Raw genomic sequence first — 23266 nt, forward strand, 5'->3', positions numbered from 1 at the left:
CCTTCACCCACTTGCCTCTGAGCCTCACGCGACTGCCCACTTTCCCTCCTTGTGCCCCTGACAGTTTGCTCCAATCACAAGTGGGAGGAGGAGACAAGCCAGAAGAGTGCCACACCGCATGCGTGTTGACGCGGCGCGGTGGCGCCGGTCAAACTCAGGGCGGGGCTTCAGGAACCTGAGGTGGGGGAGGAGGGCGACGTCTCCCGAGTGCGCGCGCCCTCCCCTCCGACCCACAAGGCGCGGCGTGGTGACGCCCGCGCGGCCCGAGGAAGGGGCGGGGCCGGGGCGGGCCCCCACGCTCCTCCCACCCTCTCTGGTCCCGACTCTCCTCCCCTTCCCTCCGCCACCCTCAACCCGGTCGCGTCGGGGTCCCTTCTTCGTGAGGCTGCGCGTCGGCCCGGCCCGGCCCGGCCAGCGGGCAGATGCCCCGACTTGCCGCTGTCGCCACCGCCGCCGACTCCGCCGGTGGCGGTGTGGGAGGCGGGCGACCGGCCCGGGGCCGCTGAGTGTGGCAGACGGGGCCGGGGGCCGCCGGGCGCTCCGGCGTCGGTGGCTCAGCGCGGACCATGTATTTCCTGAGCGGCTGGCCCAAGAGGCTGCTCTGCCCCGTGGGGAGCCCGGCCGAGGCGCCGTTCCACATCCAGTCGGACCCTCAGAGGGCTTTCTTCGCCGTGCTAGCCCCGGCCCGCCTCAGCATCTGGTATAGCCGAGTAAGTAGAGCCGCCGCCGTCTTCGGCTGCTCCCTCGTCGGCGTCCCGGCGCCGTCCCGCCCCCAACTTCCACCCAGAGCCCGGGACTCCAGTCCCTTTGTGCGGGACCCTGTCGCCCTCCTGCTGCCGCGTTCCGTTGTGGATGAAGTCGCTCTTGCCGAAACCCCTGCGTCTCCGGTGTGGCAGGGACAGCTGCGCACCGTGCAGACCCTGCGCGCGCTCCCTTGGCGGAACCCAGACTTGCCCTCCCCTTCTTCCCTTCATCCTCGGAGCAGATTTACTTAAAAGTTGCTCAGAAATCTGGCTGCCATGGTGTCCTCAGCTCCCTTGCTGAGGTGATTTTGGAGTATAGGAAATTCTGTTGAGAGGGCTTTACCCATTGTCAGACTTGACAGGCCTGAGATGGCTTATTTGTGGAAACTTACAGCTGGAGTTATTTTTACTAAAGTTCTGGTATGTGAATGACCTCCTGTGCTAACCTGGACATCCCTTCCCCACTTTCAGACTGGTCCCTTTTTCCATTGCTCCTAGACACTTAAAGGCATGTAAGGAGCGGCAGAACGCAAATCTGTCTGCGGTACTCAACTGTTAAAAACTGGCAATAATAAGACGTGGAGGGAGCATGGGGGCAGAGTTCTGTTTTTGCTTTAAATCCTGGTTACTTTTTTCTTTTTTTGTATCTATCTAATAAGTAAGAGAAATAACTTGAAAAACAAGTGATAGATGGGATACTTTGAAAATGCTGCTGTAAGTCTATCTGTAAAAAACCTATAGAATTCTGAGTACCAAAAATGCTTTTTTTTCCCCTTCCAAGAAGACACTACTAATCGATGTCAGAGTGATCTCTTTCTAAAGCTAATTTATCCATGTGGATATAGGTTATGACCTTGCCCTTGTTAGATCTACATAAAAACACCTGTTTTTATATTGGTTAGCCTCAAATCTCTCAAGTTGGAATGCTTATACTGCTCTTGACTGTCGTTACACGCTGTCCTGGAAAACCTGGTGATAGGGTGTAAAAAATTCCAGTATATATTCTGACTATCATAGTTGGGTAGTAAAGCATACTATTTGCCATTAAGTTTTGACCTACTTTTCAGATATGTATCAGAACAAAACGCTGTTAGGAAATAGTAAATATCAGCAATATGATATTGTCTTGTACTTACTTGTATTTCCAGATGTGTATATTATTTGGTTCTTATTTTAAAAGAAGTACACGCCTGTTGAATAATTTTTGTTTATCCAACTGTTTAAAACACATGTAGAAAAAATGACTAGAACTTGAATTTTAAGTTATTTTCTGGATTTAGTGTGCAATTCCATTTTGATATAACAAATTGTAAAGCCTAAAATTTAACATTTCTTACCTCTAGAAAGGCAGACTTGACTTAATTTTAGGTAAAAGAAAATTTGATATAAGGACTGAATGAGAAACCTGTGAACCGCATCATCTGCCTCTTCAAGCAGTATAAAATCTTAGCTCTCTTCAGGACATCGGGAATACTAATATCTACCTAGTTTTTCTGGGTGTGATAGACCATGCCTATAATTCCAGCACACTGGAGGCTGAGGCAAGAGGATTTGAGTTTAGGGTCGGCCTGGCACATAGTCCAAGGCTAGACTGGAATACGTAGCAGGACCGTGTCTCTGGAAAAGAAACAAAACCAAAAAACCTTTAAAAAATACTGTCAGTTTTGGAGTTAGATAACAGCATTATCCAAGGCAGGTTTGGGATTTAAAATTACTGATACTCCCTTATCTTTAAGCTGTCACTGTACTCACAGTTCCTTCTTTTTGTAAGTCCGGAGGTTACTGCTAATTGAGATCTAGTATGTAAGGAATCGACTTTAGGGAATGTATTCAGAGGTACGGAGTGAAATGGATTTCAGGAATACCTTAGAGGAAGCCGTATAGGTACTGTAGGTTAACTGTATGTAACCACATGGTGGTTAATTTTGTTCTTACCGAACCAGGTGATTCTAAGGTCTGTGATTATATGACTAGGCTACTATTTTCCTTCTGTGTTACACCTTTCTTAACATGGTGAAAATTTGGTTTTTAAATTTCTAAACTTCCTGAAACTAAGTAAGTTTAAATAAATTTAGGTTAACACAATGTATACAAAAGCCTCATTTAAATTAAGGAGCTATCAGTTACATTCACAATTTTGAGTCATTTGATTTAAAATGTTTGCAGTGAGAACATGAAAGCTTTGACTTTGGAAAGGTAGTTCCAAGTAATTTTATGAATTAAAGTGAATTTTGAAAATCTAAAGGGTTTCTACATGGTCAGAGTCTTATAACTGCTTGAGGGCATTTCAAAGCAGGGACAGACGTGCTCAGAGTTGAGAGGGTATTACAAGATTTGCTTACTCGAAATATTGTTGGGTTCTTAGTATATTAAGCTCTCTTAGGATGAAGGCATTAAAACTAAAACAACATGCATTTAATAGTGTAAGGTGATGGTTTAATGTATCCCCAAAATTGTTAGTGGGTGATACAGAAAATTTTAAGTCTCTAAGAATTAAGTTTTATATGTTCTATGGGTGTTGTAGAGAACTTGTATGTGCTTCCTACAGCTGTTGTTACACATCCTAAGTAACTATTTGGAATTCCAGTGTTGTAGAATCATATCCCTTTAGATATATTTTCTACCTTAAATTTGAGAAATATACTGTAGTGCCATTTAGAATCTGTACTTACTTTGCTTTTGGTGCATATTTAAAAATAGTATATTTCATCATTAAGGTGTGAAAAGGTTGTTATTGCCTTGTTTTTAGTGTAATGCGTTACTGAAAATTTGCTTTTCATATTTTGTGATTCTTAGGAATTCTAAAGACTATGCAAAAGTCTGCAACAAGGACTGTTGATTGGTTAGGATATTGTTGTTAGATTGAGGTGGTAGAGGGTAGAAATTTATTGAGAGAATAATTGATATGTTTCTATTATATAAAAGGATTGAGCTTTGAGAATGAAACTGCTGTATAAAACAAGTTGTGATTTATGATTGAAATGTTTTTTTGTGACATGAATTGTATTTTACTAATATACTACTTAATTGTGATATGAAAGTCTACATGTATGAACCTCTAAGTGATATAATGTTGTCATTCTAAATTAGTTATAGTTCTACCTCAGTTTTCAGGTTAACACATTCACCATAGGGCCATAATTTTTGCCTTGCTACCAAGTGGCTCTGATTTGAATTGAGTAGTTCCCATGGTTTGAAGAACTAGTGATACATGCACGTCTGACTCAGTGGGCAGTTTGTACTGCTTCTTTGATTACTATAATACAAAGACATTGATTTAGCAGAATAGATATATTACAATTGCTTAAGAAAAACATTAAAATGGTATAAAAATTGTAATGCAGCTAATTTGTGGTGGAGAAATAAGTGCATATTATATGTACTAAGAATAGGGTCCTTGTAAGATTTCTGTGTTAAAAATTAGAGTTATTGATAAACTATTCAAGACTATATAGATTTCTTTTAGTTTAATGAAAAAATGTATTTGTTGAATATTATAAAATTTTTAAGTTGGTGTAAATGGTAATAGTTATATTTGACAAGTAATTTTTCAAAGTCAGCAACTAATTAGACTTTTTATTATTAATTTGTCAGGTAATTAGCACTGTTAAAGGTGATTACATCTGTTTGGATCACTAGTACAAATCACCCAATGGGACAATTATGCACATACCACAGGTAGTTCAAGCTAGCAGGAACAATTGTCACTACACCTATTCAGTATAGTTTTGGAAATATTAGCAAGAGCACTTCGTCAAGAAAAAAATAGAAGGATTAAAGATAGGAAAGAAAAAAGTTAAATTATTATTTGCATAGAAGACCCCAAAATATCCACCGGAAGATTCCTAGATTTAATAACTAAATTCAGTCACATAGCAGGATTCAAAGTCAGCACTCAACAATCCATAGCATTCTTGTGCACAGATAACAAACTTATACAGAGAAAAATGAGAGAAACTGTTTTTCACAGTAGCTTCGAAAATTATGAAATACTAAGGAATCAGTTTAACAAAGGAAATGAAAAAAATTTACATTGAAAACTAAGGTAGTCTGATAAAGGAGATCAAAGAGGCTATCAGAAAGTGGAAAGCTATCCCTTGCTCTTGTGTGGGAAGAGCCAACATAGTGAAATGGTCTTGCTTCTGAAATTGTTATGCAGATTTAATGCATTACCAATCAAAATACCATTGACATACATCACAGAACTAAAGAAAACAGTCCTGTAATTCATTTGGAACCAGAAGAGACCTAGAATAGAAAAGCGATTCTGAGCAACAAAGGCAAGGCAGGGGGCATCACAATCCCTGGCTTGAAATTATACTGTAGAGCTACTGTGATAGAAACAGGATGGTTCTGGCCAAAAAGCAGGCCTGAGTACTAGTGGAAGAAATTAGAAAATGCAGAAACAAACACTCAGCCACACACCTCTAGAAAAAAGATAGCCTCTTCAATAAATGATGCTGGAAAAAACTAGCTTTCCACAGGGTAAAAAGTAAAACTAGAACCATATCTCTCACCATGCACCAAACTAAATTGAAATGGGTCAAACGTATTAATATTAAAGAAATACTATATCTTTTGGAGGAGAGAATAGGTAAAAATCTTGAAGACACAGGGATAGGCAAAAATTTCATGAACACAGTTTTGATCACAGGAAATGTCACAAAGAACAACTAGGATTTCATTTTATTAAAAAGCTTTTGCACAGCAAAAGCAATCAACAGAATGAAGAGACAACTCACGATGAGGAAGTTTTTCCGAGCTGTTCCTCAGACACAGCACTATTACCTAATTAAAAATCTAATCAAAAAATGGGCATCTGAAATGAATAGACACTTTTCAGATGAAGAAGTGCATAATGATAGAAAAAATGTTCAACATCGTTGGTCATTTAGTGATACACATTAAAACAATGCTGAGAGTCCATCTCACTCCAGAAACAATGGCTATTCGTCAAGAAATCAACCAGTAACAATCACCCGTGGGCTGTGGGAAAAAAGGAATCCTTCTCTACTGTTGGTGAGAATGTAGACTAGTACGACCACTGTGGAAATCATTGTGGCAATTCCTCAAAGAACTAGGACTGGAGGTTCCATTTGGTCCAGCTAGTCCCTTCTTGTTATCTTCCCTAAGGAATCATACCACAGCAGTATATGTACAACTTTGTTTATATTATAATTTTGAATAGCTAAATCTTGGAAACAACCCAAATGTCCATCAGCGAATGAACGGATAAACAAGAGATTTTTTTAGTACAATAGAGTATTACTCTGCCACAAAGAGATATAAACTTGAGACATTTCTGGGTAAATGGTTTCACCTTGAGACTATATTTTTAAGTGGAATAAATTAGACACGTGTGAATATCACACTGTTTCTCTGGTGTGAGAAATTGAAAGTGTAAGGACCAAATGTATAATAGATACTGTGAAACAGGAAGAAAATACTTAAATGGGAAGGGGAACTACTAAGGGGTGAGGAGGAAGGGAAGAAGGGAAAAGAAAAACATCGATAAAAGGAGGACAAAATGGAGCCAAAGCTTTTAAATGAGAGGAAGAGGGGTTGAAGTGAGAGAAGGAGAATGGGAAAAAATGAAGGATCAAGATGTATCATGTACAGATATAAATACTCTGTGCTGAATGTAATCATTATGTATATCTAAATTGTACCAGTAAACTTAATTTTAAAAAGCCAGTGAGAACATGTTAATGATGATTTCAAATATTTACTCTCTGAAATATTTTGAATACTTATTGTGAGAGATAGCATAAATAGGCAGTTTATGAAAGGGGTAAGGCATATTGTATGTAGAAAATATTTGGTTAAATGATGTTAATATGATAAATGCAAACCTTATCAGTTACAATGTTTTTATGTTGCTAGTGAAAAGTTGGAGTGGGCAAATAATCACTCGGGTTATAAATTGTATGTCTTTGAGTGACCCTGAGCAGAAAATTATATTCTTGTTCAGGTGTGCTAATAATAGAAAAAACAATGAGATAGATGTCTGAAGAACCAAGTTTCAAGATTGGGTATATGATTAACTGTGTGACTGGAGGAAAGCTGTTCAATTTATATCTTCTTTTCCGCAATAATTCCCTTTTCTCACCCTTTCAACTTTTATTATGCCTCCAAAGAACTTCTTTATAAATTTTCAGTTTTAAAGTCTTGTAGGATTCACTTTTTGCTAGAAAATGAAATTCAAACTCCTTAATTTGATAGCCTCATGGAATGCTCTCTTGCTCCATCTCTGCCTAATAGAATCATCTATGGTTTAGCTTCTCTGGAAATCTTTCTCCATGAGTCACCCTTTACTTAAACTATAACCAGACATGTCTGTAGATAAAGTATCACCTACCTTATCCCTGCCCTCAGCTTCACTGAGGTCTAAGTGACTAATAAAAATCATATATATTTGTACAATGAGATAGTTTGATACCTATTTGAAGGAATACTAAAATGAATATAATAAAAATAATCAACTTCTTATCTAATGATCTTTATTTATGTGTGTGAGATGATCTACTTTCTTAAAGTGAGGGTAGTGATGTAATTGAAATCCTAGTTGTTTGGGGAAGCTGTGGCAGGAGAATTGCAACCTCAGTGTCAGTCTCTACAATTTAGGGAGATCCTATCAAAATAACAAAGACTGAGAATGTAGCTCAAGGGTGGAACATTTCCCTAGCATTTGTGAAGCTCTGGGTTTAATCCCTAGTACCACAAAAATAACAAAACCAGAAAATTTCAAATTCATGATACATTATTATTAACTGTAGTCATCATCAATTGCACCACATTTTATTATCCATTTGTCCATTGTCAGTACTTAAGTTTCCATATTTTGGCTGTTTTGAATAATGCTGCAGAGAATATGAGAATGCACATAATTTTTTGAGATACTGATTTTTGTTTCTTTGGAATATAAAATATGTAAATATATGTGTAAGTATATAATGTATATCTCCATCCAGAAGCTAGATCATATAGTATAGTTTTATTTTCAACTTTTTGAGAAATATCTTGTGGTTTGTATCTGGATGTCCCCTTAAAGCCTCATGTGATCATGGTGGATGGTCTTTTCAGAGATGTCTGAATCTAGAGTTTGTGACTGATTTGTTGTCTAGTGCTGGGATTGGCGGTGTGAGTGCTACACCAGCCCTAGGGTGGGTAACCTGCATGCAGTATAAGAGAGGAAGAGGCTTACTCCTCCTTTTTTGGTTCATGTTGCTTTTGCTGTCTTCTACCACCATAAACTGTTGTCCCTCTGCCGTGCCACCTTGCCTTGGGGCCATTTAATTATGGAATGAATGCTTTACAAACTGTGAACCAAATAAACCTTTCCATTAAATTTGGGCGCTAAGTGTTAACTCAGACACTTCATTTTTTTCCATAATGGTTATTCCAGTTTACAGTCTCACTAGTAGTATATAAGGAATTCTCCTTTTCCACATCTTTAACAACATTTTCATTTGACTGATAAAAGCCATTCATGTGTGAAGCATTGTCTTATTAGGGTTTCGATTTATATCTCCCTTATAATTATTGAAGTGTTGAATACCTGTTGAACAATTTTATGTCTTCCATGGAAAGATGTCAGTTCAGGTCTTTTGTGAACACCCCACCGCCCCCACACTGGTGTCTAGCACTGACCTGAATCCTCAACTCTTTTATTTTTTTTGTATTTTTTATTATTACCTGTTTGTGGTATATAATGATTATATTCATCATGGAGAATTTGCTTCGTACCCAACCCTTTTGTTTTTTGAGAAAAGGTCATGTGAAGTCACCTGGGCTGGCCTTGACCTTGAGCTCTTGCCTCAGCCTCCTTAGTAGCTGGGATTACAGCTGTGTACCACCATGCCAGTCCTTTATTGTTACTATATTTGCTATAGAGTTGTGTGAATTTCTTGATTGTCTTGAATATTAGCTCCCTATCAGGTATATGTCTTATAAATATTTCCTCCAGTTTCTGTTGTTTTCTTTGCTATGTATGAACTTTTTAGTTTCAAGTAATCTCACTTGTTTATTTTTGTTTTTGTTTCCTGTGTCATCTAGAAATCATTATCTATGCCAGCATCAAGAAGCATTTCCCCAGTTTTCTTCAAGAAATTTTTTGGTTTCAGGTCTTTTGCTTAACTAAGTCTTTAACCCATCTAGAGTTACTTTTTTTTTTTTTTTTTTTTGTCTTTTTCATTTTTATCGGTACCAGGGATCGAACTCACGACCGCCTGCTTGCAAGGCAGGTGCTTATGCCGCTGAGCTAAATCCCCAGCCTCTAGAGTTACTTTTTGTAAGTGATGTAAGATAAGAGTTCAGTTTTATTCTTTTTCATATGAATATCCATTTTTAGGGTCATTTTATGTTTTAAGTTAATTTTATTGTACACTTGATATATGTAAGAGTACATTCATCATAGGAAATTAGTACCTGTACGTAATGTATCTAGATTCTTTGTTTTTTCCCATCCTCCTCCCCTCCAATCAGTCTTTCTTCTCTTGATCTTTGAAAAAAACTTTGTCTCCATTTTTCCTTCTATTCTTTTTTCCCCTTTCCCTGTACCCTCTCTCCTACCTTGTTCCCTTTCCCATTTGAACATGTTTCTCCTAATTCCCAATATCTAGTCTCCACTATACTCCTTATTTACCTCCTGGGTTTCTTACACAAGGGAAATGATGTGATATTTAAACAAGTGTGTCTGATTTATTTCACTTAAAAGTGTGATCTCAAGGTGCATCCATTTACCTAGAAATATCTCAAGTTATCTTTATTAGCAGGGCTCCATTGTATATAAAAAACCACTTTTTCTTTTTTTAATTTTAAAATGAAAAAAGTAAAAATGATACAGAATTTCAAAACAATAAGAAATGAACAATGATCAATAGTTGCATATCATTGTACTGTAGTAGTTCTTTGGACTACCAGACGTGTATGAAAAAATGATCAAACAATAAAAGCACAAACCATTCCTTTTGTTGGGCTAACAGAAATTATTAGTATAATTATCTATCTTGTACACACATATGCACACATAAATATATACACATATATATAAATAAATATATGTATATAGACACACACACACACACACACTAGGCAGACACTATGTTCACCCTTGTGAGTCTGAACCATTTCACCCATGACCATGATCTCAGATTGTATCCATTTACCTACAAGAGCCTTGAGATTATCCTTCTTTATAATTGAGTTTCTTTCCCTTGTATAAAAATATCTTTCTTATCTATTCCATAGTTGATGGGCAATCTAACTGATTTTTTATGGTTCCATGTTTCATGGAGTGTTGTTTCTCCTTTGCATTTCAACCTATGAATTTCCTTTCACATTAAATGTGTTTCTCGTATACAGCATATTGATGGGTCTTGTTTCTTGGTTCACTCTACCTGTGCTTCTTTTTATTGGTGGAATTGAAGCCATTTACATTAATGATTATGACTAGTATGCATTGGCTCATCTCTGCCATGGTATTTTCCTGCCATTGGTTCCTTACTTTTCCTTTCTGTTCAGTTGTCTGCCTTGTTCGGAGATCCCCCTCTGCTGCTATTTCTGGAACTCTAGTCATCTAGGTGTCTCTGAAATATGTTTCAATACTCTTTGTAGGGTTGGTTTGGTAGTCATGCATTCCTGCAGTTGTTCATCATGAAAGTATCTTATTTCTCTATCAGTTTTGAAAGATAGTTTTGTAGGGTACATCAGTTTAGGTTGGAAGTTGTTTTCTTTCAGTACTTAACATAATTCATTCTGTGTTCTTAAGAAGTCAAGGATTTAATAGCTTGTATTGAGAAGTCTGTTGTGATTCTGGTGGGTTTTCGTTTTATAGGTGATCTGTTTCTATTCTAAAATAGATTTTAATATTCTGTTCTTGTGCTGAATTTCTGGGGTCTTGATTATTATGTCTGAGTTTAGATTTATTTTGATTATGGCTAGTCGGAATTCTATATGCTTTACTCCTCCATCTGTCAGGTCCTTTTCCCATGCTTGAAAAGCTTTCTGCTAGTAGTTCTGTAAATAGTCTTTTTATGTCATTTGTGTTGACTCCTGCTTTTTCACTGACACCTAGCATTCTTAAGTTATTTTTCTTTGCATCAACTTGTAGCCGTTGAATTATTTCCTGTTTCCTTGTCATGTTTAAGAAATCTTTCTTTTTGCGATTGCTACCTGCAATATTGTCTTCAAGGTGTGAAAGTGTTTTTTCAGTTGCATTCAAGCAGTTTTGCTAGCTTTGAGTGGAGTTTTTAATTTCCTGGGTATCTCTTTGAATCTGTTTCATGCATTCTAATTCTTTCCTGTGTTGTTCATTCAAGCTTCCCATCATTTTCCTATGCTTGTCTTTTTTGAAATCAGTGTTTTCTTTAGATATGCTCAGAAATTCTTTTTATTATAGTTGTCATTTCTTCTTTTACCTGAAATACTATTATTATTATTTGTCTTCTTAAACTGGGTCTTGCTGTGCAGTTCAGGCTGGCCTTGAGCTCTCTTTGTGTCCCAGACTGGTCTCAAACTTGCAACAATCTTCTTGCCTCAGCCTCCCAAGTTCTGGGATCATAGGTATGTGCCACCATATCCAGCTTCTGATCTGATTTCTTCACAACCTTATAAAGTTATTTCTTGACTTCATTTGCTATCATTTCAAAAATTTCAGGTGCACAGATTCCCATTTCTTTTATGACTATGTTTTCTGAACTTATTCTGAGTGGGCTGGAGGTATGAGATTACATTTTACTCCCTGGTCTTGACATTTTTCCTGGAGTCCTCCAGAAGAGCTGGCTATGGGGTTATAGGCAATTCCCACATTGACTGCCTGTCTAAGGTGTTGAGGAATGGGCCAGATGCCTGGGTTTCTCTGTACCTAGTTTCTTGGGGAGGTGGTGGGGCACATGGCTGGCTTCTCTAAACTCTCGTGGTTATACCAAGGCTTCCTCAGTGGCTGTGGATGTGTGAGATTGAGGTTGCTTTCCCCAGTCCATGCTGGCTACTGGTGGAAAGGCCCCCAAAGGTGGGTACATGGGGGCATGACAGACTTCTCTGAGTCTGTGTAGGCTTCCTTTAGGAGGGTCCCCAAAAAACCACATTTTCTTTACTCACTCATCTGATGTAGAGCATTTGAGCAATTTCCGGGATTTAACTATTTCAAATTGTGCTGCTGTAAACATGGATGTGTATGTATTGCTGTGGTATGATGGTTTTAACTCTTCCAGGAAAATACCAAGAATGAGAATAGGTGGGTCAAATAGAATCTCTAGCAATTAGTTTTTTGAAGAGTCTCCATGTAGATTTCCATATTGGTTTCGCCAATTTACATTTGCATCAACAGTGGAGAAGGGTTCCCTTTTGCTACAGCTTCACTGGCGTTTGTTATTGGTTGATTTCTTGAGGATAACCATTGTTTCTGGAGTAAGATAGAATCTCAGCATTGTTTTAATTTGTATCTCTCAAATGACGAATGATGTTGAACATTTTTATGTATATTATTTGCTGTTTGTACTCTTTTATCTGAGAGTACCTATTCATTTCAGATGCCTATTTTTGGATTGAGTCTTTAAATTTGGGCATGGAGGAGGTCTTAATTTTTTTTTTGTTTTTAATTCTTTATATATTCTTAGTCCTTTGACAAATAACAGGTAAATTTTTTTTCACATTTTGTGCACTGTCTTCACTCTGTTGGTAGCTTCTCCTATGCAAAAACTTTTCAGTATGATGAGATCTCAGTTTTTGAATCTTTGTAATATTTTCTGTGTGATTGTGGTTTGGTCATAAAGTCTTTGCCTATACTTATGTCTTCAAGAGTTTTACCTATTTTATCTTCCAGTGGATTAAGTGTTTCTGTTTTAATATTTATATCTTTTTTTCATTCAATTTTAGTTAAGTGCATGGTGAGACATATAGGTCTGGGTTTAATCTTTGGCATATGGAAAATCAGTTTTCCCAACATGATTTTATTAAAGAGGCTTTCTTCTAATGAAGGTGTTGGCCACTTTGTCAAAGATTAAAATGGCTAAGTATGAGTGGAGTTGTTTCTGCATCTTCTGATCACTCCCATTGATCCCCAGGCCTGCTTTTTGTCCAGAATCATCCTATTTCTGTCACAGTAGCTCTACAGTAGAATTTCAAGTCAGGGATTGTGGTGCCCCCTGCCTTGCCTTTATTGATCAGAATCGCTTTTCTGTTCTAGGTCTCTTCTGGTTCCAAATGAATTACAGGATTGTTTTCTCTAGTTCTGCGATGCATGTCAGTGGTATTTTGATTGGTGTTGCATTAAATCTGTATAACAGTTTTGGAAGCAAGGCCATTTCTACTACATTGGTTTTTCCTACACAAGAGCAAGGGATAGCTTTCCATTTTCTGATAGCGTCTTTGATCTCCTTTATCAGAGTACTGTAGTTTTCAATGTAAAGTTTTTCACTTCCTTTGTCAAACTGATTTCTTAGTATTTCATATTTTTTAAAACAGATGTCGCACTCAGTCACCAGAGAATGAATATATATTTGCTTTTAGCAGGTACTGGGGATCAGACTGACAACCTCATAAGCAGGCACTTATGCCACTGAGCTAAATCCCGATTCCCAGTATTCCGTAATTTTTTAAAATTTTATTTAAAGAATAAACAAAACAGAAAATAGGTAGAAATAATGCATACATTCAGAGAAAAAATAAACAGTAAGAAATCACAAATTGATGTTTACACATTGTTGTTTTACAAATAGTTGTTAAAGATACAAAAATGGAATATATAATGTGGGAATTCAAACTGAGATTGCGAACAGTTCTGTTCAACTGTCCAACAAAAACTTAGTAACATGGTTGTCAGTCCTGTACACTTAAACATCCATGCAGTTATCCATATCTTCATTTATGTTGAGATTAAACAAACTAAAGCAGGTTAAAATCGTTCTGAACAAAGAATAGTAGTATTCCTGGATTTCACATCATGACACTCCATGATCCACACTGGGTACTGTAGTGTCTTTTTTTAAAATTTACTTTAAAGAAAGACTAAACAAAACAGAAAATGGGTAGAAATGATACATACTTTCAAAGAAAAAATAAACAGTAAGAAATCACTAGTTGATGATTACAGGTTGTCTTCTTAAAAATAGTTGTTCAAGATACAAAAGCATATAAAGTGGGGATTCAAACAGACTGCAACCAGTTCTGTTCAGCTATCCATCAAAAACGTAGAAATATGGTTATCAATCCTATACATTTAAACATACATGCAGTTATCCGTATCTTCAATTATGTTGAGATTGAATAAACCCAAGCAGGCTAATATCACTGTGAACAAAGAATAATACTATTTCACATTATGACACACTAGGGTCAGCACTGGGTTTTTTAGTGTCTCTTTTTCTTCAAAGTATCTGTTCATTTCATCACGTGTCATAAGATGAGTTTTCATAAACTTTATAGATTCTACACATGCATGAGTCTTAACGTGTATTTCTATCCTTTCTCGAGGGAGAAACAAAGCAAAGTAAGACAAAACAAAACATATTCCTATAAACACATGAAACGAAAAAAACATATAAGACCATTGTACAAACAGTTCTACCATAGTTCCTGTGTTGTCTCTTGTTATCTCCAACAGAATTGTCTATATCATCAGACATAGTATAATTGAATATATCAGTACATAACAGTATTAATAAAAAAAAACTTCGTATATAGTATAGAACTTCAAAAACTGGCAGTTATCAAACCAGAATGTGTATCATTGAGTCTTGTCATCTTCAGTGTAGTTGCCTATACTCTCAGACTTGATATTATCAATCATATCAGTTTTGAATAAAATCTTCTCTGCCTCATTTTTGTTATGCTCTTTTTTTTTTTTTTACCATCAGTTGTCTGTTTATCTTCTTCATTCTGTTTTCTGCTCCATTCATTGAGGCCTCCCTGCCACTGTTCCTGGGATCCTTGCACTTTTCTCTCTCTAGAATGCCTTGCAGTATTCTCTGTAGAGTTGGATTGGTGCTTGTGAATTTCCCACCTTCCTTTTTGTCTTGGAAGCATCTTGTTTCTCCATTAATTTCCAGAGACAGTTTATCAGGATATATCAATCTGGGATGGAGGTTATTTTCTTTCAGGGCTTGGAATACTTCGCTCTAGGCTCTTCTTGACTTGATAGCTTATGTCAAGAAGTCTGCCGTTACTCTGATGGGCCTTCCTTTATAGGTTATCTCTTTCTTGTCTGTGACAGCTTTTAATGTTCTGTTCTTATATTGAATTTCTGGGATCTTGATTATTATATGTCTAGGTGTAGCTGTGTTTTGATTGTAGGTGGCTGGAGTTCTGTATGCCTCATATATCAGAATATCATTTCCTTTTCCTATGTTTGGGAAGTTTTCCTTAATTATTTCTGTGAATAACCTTTGTAGTTCCTTTGTTTGTAACCCTGCTTCTTCATTCACATTCTTTATTCTCAAGTTATAGATCCTCTTGTTGTCTTCTAGCCTTTGTATTGTTACTGCTTGTTTCCTTGTTATTTTTTAAAATTTTTCCCTTTCATAGTCCCACATTGCAAAATTGTCCTCCAGTTTGGATAATCTATCCTTAGTTTCTTTCAAGCTGATTTTCCATCTTTCCATAGAGTTTTTAATTTCCTGGTAATCTCTTTGAATCAGCTTCATGTATTGTATATTTTCTTTATATTCTTCATCAAATAGTTGTCTCTTTTGCGTTCCTCCCTTCTTCCATCTGTGTCTGCTTGAGGGGTACTTAGTATCTCTTTTATTCATCTTCTTATATTTTGCTTTACTTGGCTAAATATTTCACTTTTGAACTCATTCTATGAGGTCTCGAATATATCTCTTTATGTCCACTGGCGCTGTGTCTGATATTGCATGTTTGCTGTTCTCATTCTCCTTTGTATTTACCTGTCGTGGGTCAGTGTTCTCAAGGTTGGGACCTGGGGACTTTTTGTTCTTGCTTCCTGTTCCCATCTTTTTTTGCTTCTTCCAGGAGCCCCCAGTTTCTTTCTTTGTTGGTTACAATTCTTCTGAAGTGCAGTAGCTAGATGACCCTTCCCACTGCTGTGTTCTAGTGAGTTACAGACAGGGACAGCATATCCATAATTTTTGAAGCTACTGTGAAAGATACAGTTTCCCTCATTTTTCTGTGTATGAGTTTGTTATTTGTATACAACAGTGCTATTGATTGTTGAGTGCTGACTTTGAATCCTGCTGTGTGACTGAATTTGGTTATTAAACTTGGGAGTCTTTCAGTGGGGATTTTGGAGTCTTTTATGTAGAGTAGTATCGTGCTATGACCAAATAATGATAATATAACTTCTTCCTTTCTTATCCTAATTCCTTTTATTTTTTCTTTACTAGTTACTCTTGCTAATGTTTCCAGGGCTACATTGTGTAGGAGTGGTGATGGCAGGCATCCTTTATTCCAAGGACATGGAAAGGAGCCCATGACTATATGCAGCCTGGCTTCCTGTGACTGGAATGTGGGGTATGGGATATATTCGTATAACCTTTGACTGGGGGTGGCGCTTAAGGTGAGCGTTGATGACATGTGAGGAGTTGATTGGAATTTTCTTTGCTCACAAACAGGAAGAGGAATTGTAATTAAGGCTGAGGAAGAAGCAGGAAGCGGTGGACATTTCTGCTTTGGCCTTCTGCCACATTAGACTACTACCATAACCATACAGTAATTTTTTTCTAGGGCAAAACTCTTTCCTTCCTGTCTTTTTGTTGTTAGGAAAAGGGTAAAGTCTTTCTCTTACTATTTCCTGCTGAAAGGGGGCACCACTTTGGGGTTTACAAAGGTTGACGGGTTGATGATTGATGCCCATGTAGAAGCTGGTACCAAGTGTTTCAGGCAGGACAAGCAATTTATCACTGGTGAAAGCTCACATCCTAGATTGGAAAAACAAAGAGACAAGGTATTATGAGGAGGCAGGCCACTATCATATTTAAGGACCCATGAGTGGTAGAAGGAAAGGTGTCTTTGATTTAAATGTGCCATTTCATCAGGGCTACGGTGAGGTTGAATCTGAAAAAATAAGTGTGGGGTTAGGAGGAGTGAAGTTATGAGACGTGGTTATTCCCCCATCTGAAAGTATAAAAATTAAAAATATGGGTAGGTATGGCTTGTCTTTGGTCCAGGAGTTAAGCTGGAAAGAATAAGAAGCATGAGAAATATAAGGCCTGATGATTGAATCATATTTGGGAGATTACAGAGTAGGGGTAGAGAGGCCTGTGGCTGTGTCACTATAAGGGAGATAAGAGCCTAGACGCACAGGGATCTCATGTTTAAGCAGCTGAGGGTAGAGAGAACATGAAGACATTTTATGCACCATGTGGGGGTCTTTAGGAAAGACTGTCAAGAGTTCTGCTGTAAAAAAAAAAAAAAAAAAATTTAATAGAATGTAGGGATCAGGAACCAAACTGGATAACAAAACATGATTTAGCCTGAGAGTTGTGGCTGTGAGGCCCTAGTGAGATGGAGATGGGTGGGAGATAGAAGATGAGATGACCACTCAAGATGGTTAGATTTAGGGTTGGGAGTGTACTGCTTAGCTTGAGTGATATGGAACCAGGATGACATTCCAGCAACTTTGACCACTGTTGGGGTTGCCAAGAAGACCAGGTAGGGGCTTTTCCACCTTGGTTGTAGTTCTTGGGATGATTTCCTGTAACAGGACTTTAATAACTACATCAGCAATCTCCCTGGTTGTGGGAAAGGCTTTTATCCATCCTGAAAAAGTACAAACATAGGTGAGAAGATATTTGAGAGTTTTGTGGTGGAGCATGTGTGAAAAATCTACCTGCTAGTCCTGACCAGGATTGTGTCCATGAAATTGATGAATAGGAAAGGAAGAGGATGCTATGTGTTCCTGAGAAGAAGTTTTAGTATAGAAATGACAGGTGTAAGTTGTTCAGACCTCAGTGTCTGGGTCAGTCTACATAGACACAAAGGAATCCTGACAAGGTGTAGGGAGGATGATTTAAAAAAAAGGCATTTTTAAGATCTACAACTCTAAAGTGAGTGGCGGAGGGAGGAATATGGGAATATGGGAGGTATAAGGGTTTGGCACCACTGGGTGGATTGGTGTAACCACATTATTGATTACCCTAAGATCCTGTACTAGATGGTAAGACCCAATCTAGCTTGAATGGGAGTATTATAGGGTAAAGGGTAGGTTTTAGAAAACCATTGTCTAAAAGGCACTGGAATATAGGTTTAATTTAAGTCTGTGTAAATGTTTGGGAGCTATGGGATATTGGGGAAGGCAAGGAAAAATTGAAGGATCTTTAAGATGAATTAAAACAGGCATGGCATGGATAGCACATGTGAGATTGGAGGTATCCCAAACTATCGGATCGACCAGAGAAGAAGGGAGGGGAGAGGATGGCTTTGTGGCACACTGTGAGGGTGTCTAGAAGACTAGAGCTGCTGGGAGGGAGAAGGTGAAGGAGAAGTTAAGCTTTTGAAGGAGATCTCTACCTAAAAGGGATGTGAGACATGTTGGAATTGTTAGGAAGCTAGGGGTAAAGAAGAGAGTCTGTTACCTGCATGGAGGAGGCCCTGTGTGTAAAGGCTGCATAGGTTGGCTGTCAACACCCACTACAGAGACTGAGGACTTAATACAATGTCCTAAAAACTCAGGAAGAGCACTATACATGGCCTCAATGTCCACAAGGACAAAGAATGTCTTACCTGAGACCTCCAGTAGGACTTGGGGCTCTGAGAAGGTTACCCGCCAGAGTTGGGGCATTCTCTTGCCTAATGTCCTTCTTTGTTGCACTTGAAGCATGGTCTTGGAGGGGCTCAGGCAGCTCCACCTTGTCTGGGTTTACCTGTCTCAGAACTCCAAGTGTCACTGCTAAAAATCAGATTGTTATTTTTTCTTTTAATTTTTATCTCTGTTGTTGAGAACACAAAAAGCCATGTTAAGAAGGTCTCCCTGTGGGGGTTGAGGACCAAGTCTAGCCTTTTATCTTGGGATCTGGCCCACAGTGGAAGGTTTCTGTCTCCTCTACAGTCACCTTGGGTAAGTGTACAGTTTAAGTTAAAGGGGGACAAAGGCAAAGAATCAATTAAGTATGCAGGAGTCAAATAATACAATCAACGGGGTATTTATGAGTATAATTTTAGTAATGGCTTCCCATAAGTAGGATAAGGATGAGGTCCAGGGAATTTTAGAAACCGACATGTCATTCATTTGTCATATACACATTTAGGTCTTACTATTGTGTAAGTACCTCCTGTGCTGTTAGAATGTCTAATGCCATCTGAGTTTTGGAGGATGGCCTGTTTTATTAAGTTTACCTTTTTATTTAGGAGAGAGATCAGCTATGGTGTCATTTAATGCCAGTTGAGTATAGTTAATTATGGCTCCAATATGCATTATATAACCTTTTCCTGGAAAAGATATGGTGGATCCCAGCAAAAGTAATCCAAAGCGAATTTATAATTATCTCTTAATTTTACTTGTTGAACATCCAGAAGATTGATAACAGTACAGAGTAGTAGAGGCAGTAAGCTTAACATACAACATTAAATGGAACTATTATTTTCTATTAACCATATGTGTTTAACACTTGAGCACTGAAGAAATTTGTGGATATTGTTTGGACTGCTCACTATTTAAGCATTGCTAAGTATAACATGTACATTACATAAATTTTTATTTAAAAATTATTATTTGACTGGTAACCTTGTGTTGGTCCAATCTGAATCTCCTGGCTGGAGCACAAGAAAAAGGCAGATGCCTGGATCTGAAAGAAAACACTTGTCATCATAAACAAGCCCAATTTTATATTTGAAGGTATGAATGTACCATCTGATCAGCAATAATGAATTGTCTTAGTCATATGAACTTCAGTTGAGGTGTTTCCCATAAGGCTATGGTGATTATTGGGGCCTCTGATTAATGAATAAGAGCTGGTTAAATTTACCAAGTGGCCACTTTCTTATTCATCATTTGCAGTCTTGTCCAGTGTCTCCTCACCTCAAGGAATTTTGTTTAACCAGTTTAGCATCACTTCGACCAGCTGGCAACCTAGGTGGAAGCATACTTTTTAAATCTGTAACCCAAATAAACCTTGATTAAATGATCTGAAAATGTAGAAGAGAAAGAAAAAAATTGTTCAGCTCAAATAAAAAGGAACAGCCTTTTACAGAGCAGGAAAATGGGCTGACATGAACAGATTATCTGTACAGTATAGAGTGCACTCAAATGTATTTGGCCAATTTGAACTATAATAAATAGACCTAGTGTGAACTTTTTTGTAAATTAATAGAGATCTCTTGAAATAAGAATAGCAGAAAAGGAACCTAATTTATGATTACTCTGAGAGAGGTCAGAGATGGAAAAAGGAATATGAATATAAACTAATCCCACAGGACCAGCCTGTAGCTGGCTGCTGCTGGTCCCATGATGAGGGACTGCAAGAGGGCGACCATTGACCCTGCAACTAGTTGCAAGAGGGCAGCGCGCTGCCACGTGGTGGAGGGCTGCAAGATGGTGGCTATCCTTCACGCGAGCTGCAGAAAGATGGCTCCTGAGAACCATGCAGTTTGCTGGAATGCTGGAACACATGAGACCGAGTATGGTGATGATGAGCTTTGTCAGATGCTTTTTCTGCATGTATTGAGATGATCGTGTGGTTTTTTTGTGCTTGGTCCTGTTAATATGGTGTATTACATTTTTATGTCAGACCATCCTTGCATTCCTAGGATGAATCATACTTGATCATTGTGTATTATCTTCTTGATGGTTTCTTGTATCTACTGAAGAACATGGTATATCTTGCCTTTTGTGTTGTGTTTAATTTCTTCATCAGTATTTTTCAGTATTGCACCCTTCATTAAGTTTATTCTAAATATTCTTAATACTAGTGTAAATGGGATTGTTTTGTTTTTCAGCTGGTCATTAGTGTACAGAAAAGCAACTGATTTTTATGTGTTGATTTTTGTATTCTGCATCTTCATAAAATATATTACTTTTAATGATTTTTTAACATGTGAAAATCTATTACTATTTGCATGACTAGAAGATTACCATAGAACAAGTATGTTGAGAGGGTTATAAAAATACAGTTTTCTGCCTAAGTCTCATTCCCTTGTCATAAAAGGATAATTAGCAGATGTGTGTGTGTGTGTGTGTGTGTGTGTGTGTGTGTGTGTGTATGGTGTTTATAAATAAGTTATCATGTCACAAATTTCCTCCTTGCCTAAATAAAAAAATGATCAAATAGTTGGAAAAAGATTTTACTTTTTCACTATGTATTCAGTATAGTACTTGTATGTGACCTAAAATGGTAATATAGGAACTGCATTAAAGCATTTCAGCTGTATTAGTTTGTTAGACAATTTAAATAGAATACATACATTTAAAATTAAAAATATTCTAAAAGATTTCAAGATTTATACATGCCACAAAACAAAACTGACATTTCCTTAAGTTTCTTACTGATCAGCAGGCCAGTTGGTTGGTTCATTATGCTTGCTTTGCTTTAGTTTCTTTTTGTCTCTTTAAATGATTTACTTAAGTAAATCTACAGTGAGTTTAGTAGATCTGTAGAGTTTTGCAACCATTACCACAATTTTGTGTTAGATCATTTATGTCAACCCACAAAGCATGCTTATTTACAATCCACTTTGACTCCATCCTCAGGAAACCAATGTCTTGTTTTTTTAGCAATAGTTTTAGCTTTGCTAGAAATTTTGTCTCAGTAAATTTATGCAATATGTTATATTTTAAAGTTTTTGAGGTCTGTACAGTTACTTTTGATTGCTGGATATTCCCTTATAGTAGTGTGTCACTTTTTAAAAAAAATTGTTCACCAGTTGATGAGTGTTTGAATTGTTTGTGTTTTTTTTTTTATCATTTTGAATAATGCTATTTTGTATGGAAATATGCTATCACTGCTTCTGGTGGGTAACTCAGGAGTGAAATTGCCATAATAAGATTACGTTCAACTTTTTAGGCAAGTGTCAGTCTGCATTCCAAAGTGGCTGTATATAGTATTTTACATCCTCACAAGTTAATGTGATATCTGTTTGTCCCCACCATTTTAGTGAGTTTATAATGGTTTTTTTTTCTAAGTTTAATTTGTCATTTCTTGGTAATGTTCAGCAGGTTTTTATATGCTTATTGACCATTTATATAGCTTAATGAAAAGCATATTCAAATCATTTGCCTATTGTAAAAAATTGAAGTGACTTTAAATTCTTGAATTGTAGGAGTTATTTGCCTATTCTAGACGCACATTCTTCAACCAGATGTCTAATTTAGGTTCTTTAACCAGATATCTTTTAGGGGAAAAGAAGATTTTACTGTAACTTAGTTTTTATTCTCACATCAATAGTGTGTTTGATAGCATGAGAAACCTTTGGCTAAGTCAAAGGTCATTAATACAGCTGAAATGTTTTTTTCTATGTTTTCTTTTAAAAGTTTTGTGCTTTGATCTCTAACATATAAATAAATTTGTTAGCCACTTTGGATTGATTTTGTGTATGGTATAAAGTTAAGATCTAAAGTAATTTTTGTTTAGACATAGATCCATTTGCCTGATCCTTTTACATTGAATTGTTTTGGAGCCATTGTAAGAGACAATTGACCATAAAAATAAAGGTTTATATCTGACTTTCTACTCTGTTGCATTGTTTAATATGTCTTTTCTCATGATAGCATATCACTTTAGCTTTTTAGTAAGTGTAGAAAGTAGACAATGAAAGCCTTGCCTTTTGCTTTTCAAAATTATTTTGCCTAAACTAGTTCATTTGCATTTTCATGAAGACTAGATTTTTAGATTGTATGTATTTTCAACTTTTTTTTTTTTTTAAAGAGATCTTTGCTAGGCTGTATTGCTGCAAATGTGGGTATACATGTATCCCTGTAGTGTGATGACTTAAACTTTTTTTGTGGAAGACACTTTTTTGTAGAAGAGGAATGGCTGGGTCAAGCAGAATGTCTAGTTTGAGTTTTTTGAGATGTACTCACACTGGTTTCCATAGTGTTTGTACTAGTTTCCACTAGTGGTGTAGAAGAGTTCTTTTTTTCCTACATCCTCATCAACATTCGTTATTATTTTATTTCTTGGTGATATTCTTTTTGAAGTAAGATGGTTTCTCTTTGTAGTGTTAATTTGTAGGTCTCTAATGGTCAGTGATGTTGAGCATTTTCCACGTATATTTCTTGGGCATTTGTACTTCCTCTGAGAAGTGTCTATTCGTTTCAATTGCCCATTTTTTGATTGAGTCTTTTTTTGGGGGTTGTCTAACATTTGTTAGTTCTTATGTGCTTGATGATAGTCATTGGCCTGAGGAATAACTGGCAAATTTTTCTTCCCATTCAGTAGGTTGTTTTTTCACTCTGTTGTTTGCTTTGCTGTGCAAAAGCTTTTTAATTTGATGTAATTCTAGTTGTTGATTCTTGGTATTATTACTTGTACTACTGGGGTTCTGCTCAGAAAGGCGTGACTACTTCTGTGTCTTTAGGAGTTTTCCTATTTTATCTTCCCACAGATTAAATGCTTGTTTTAACATTTAGA

General features: G+C 37.2%; 1 protein-coding gene across 3 annotated transcripts in view; it reads left to right on the plus strand.

Annotated features, from left to right (window-relative positions):
• The first annotated feature begins 356 nt into the window (after positions 1-356).
• The window catches only part of Ric1 (RIC1 homolog, RAB6A GEF complex partner 1), a 166025-nt gene continuing 143115 nt past the window's right edge, over positions 357-23266 (plus strand). For all 3 annotated transcript variants that reach the window (XM_063250756.1, XM_003472180.5, XM_063250760.1), the window contains exon 1: positions 357-710. In XM_063250756.1, coding sequence (XP_063106826.1) covers positions 567-710 — 144 coding nt within the window. In that variant the 5' untranslated portion in view covers positions 357-566. The remainder of the gene's footprint in view (positions 711-23266) is intronic.

The sequence above is a fragment of the Cavia porcellus genome, unplaced genomic scaffold, assembly GCF_034190915.1.
Source record: "Cavia porcellus strain 051 isolate PalLab524CR breed Dunkin Hartley unplaced genomic scaffold, mCavPor4.1 scaffold_1, whole genome shotgun sequence".
Lineage (NCBI taxonomy): Eukaryota > Metazoa > Chordata > Mammalia > Rodentia > Caviidae > Cavia > Cavia porcellus.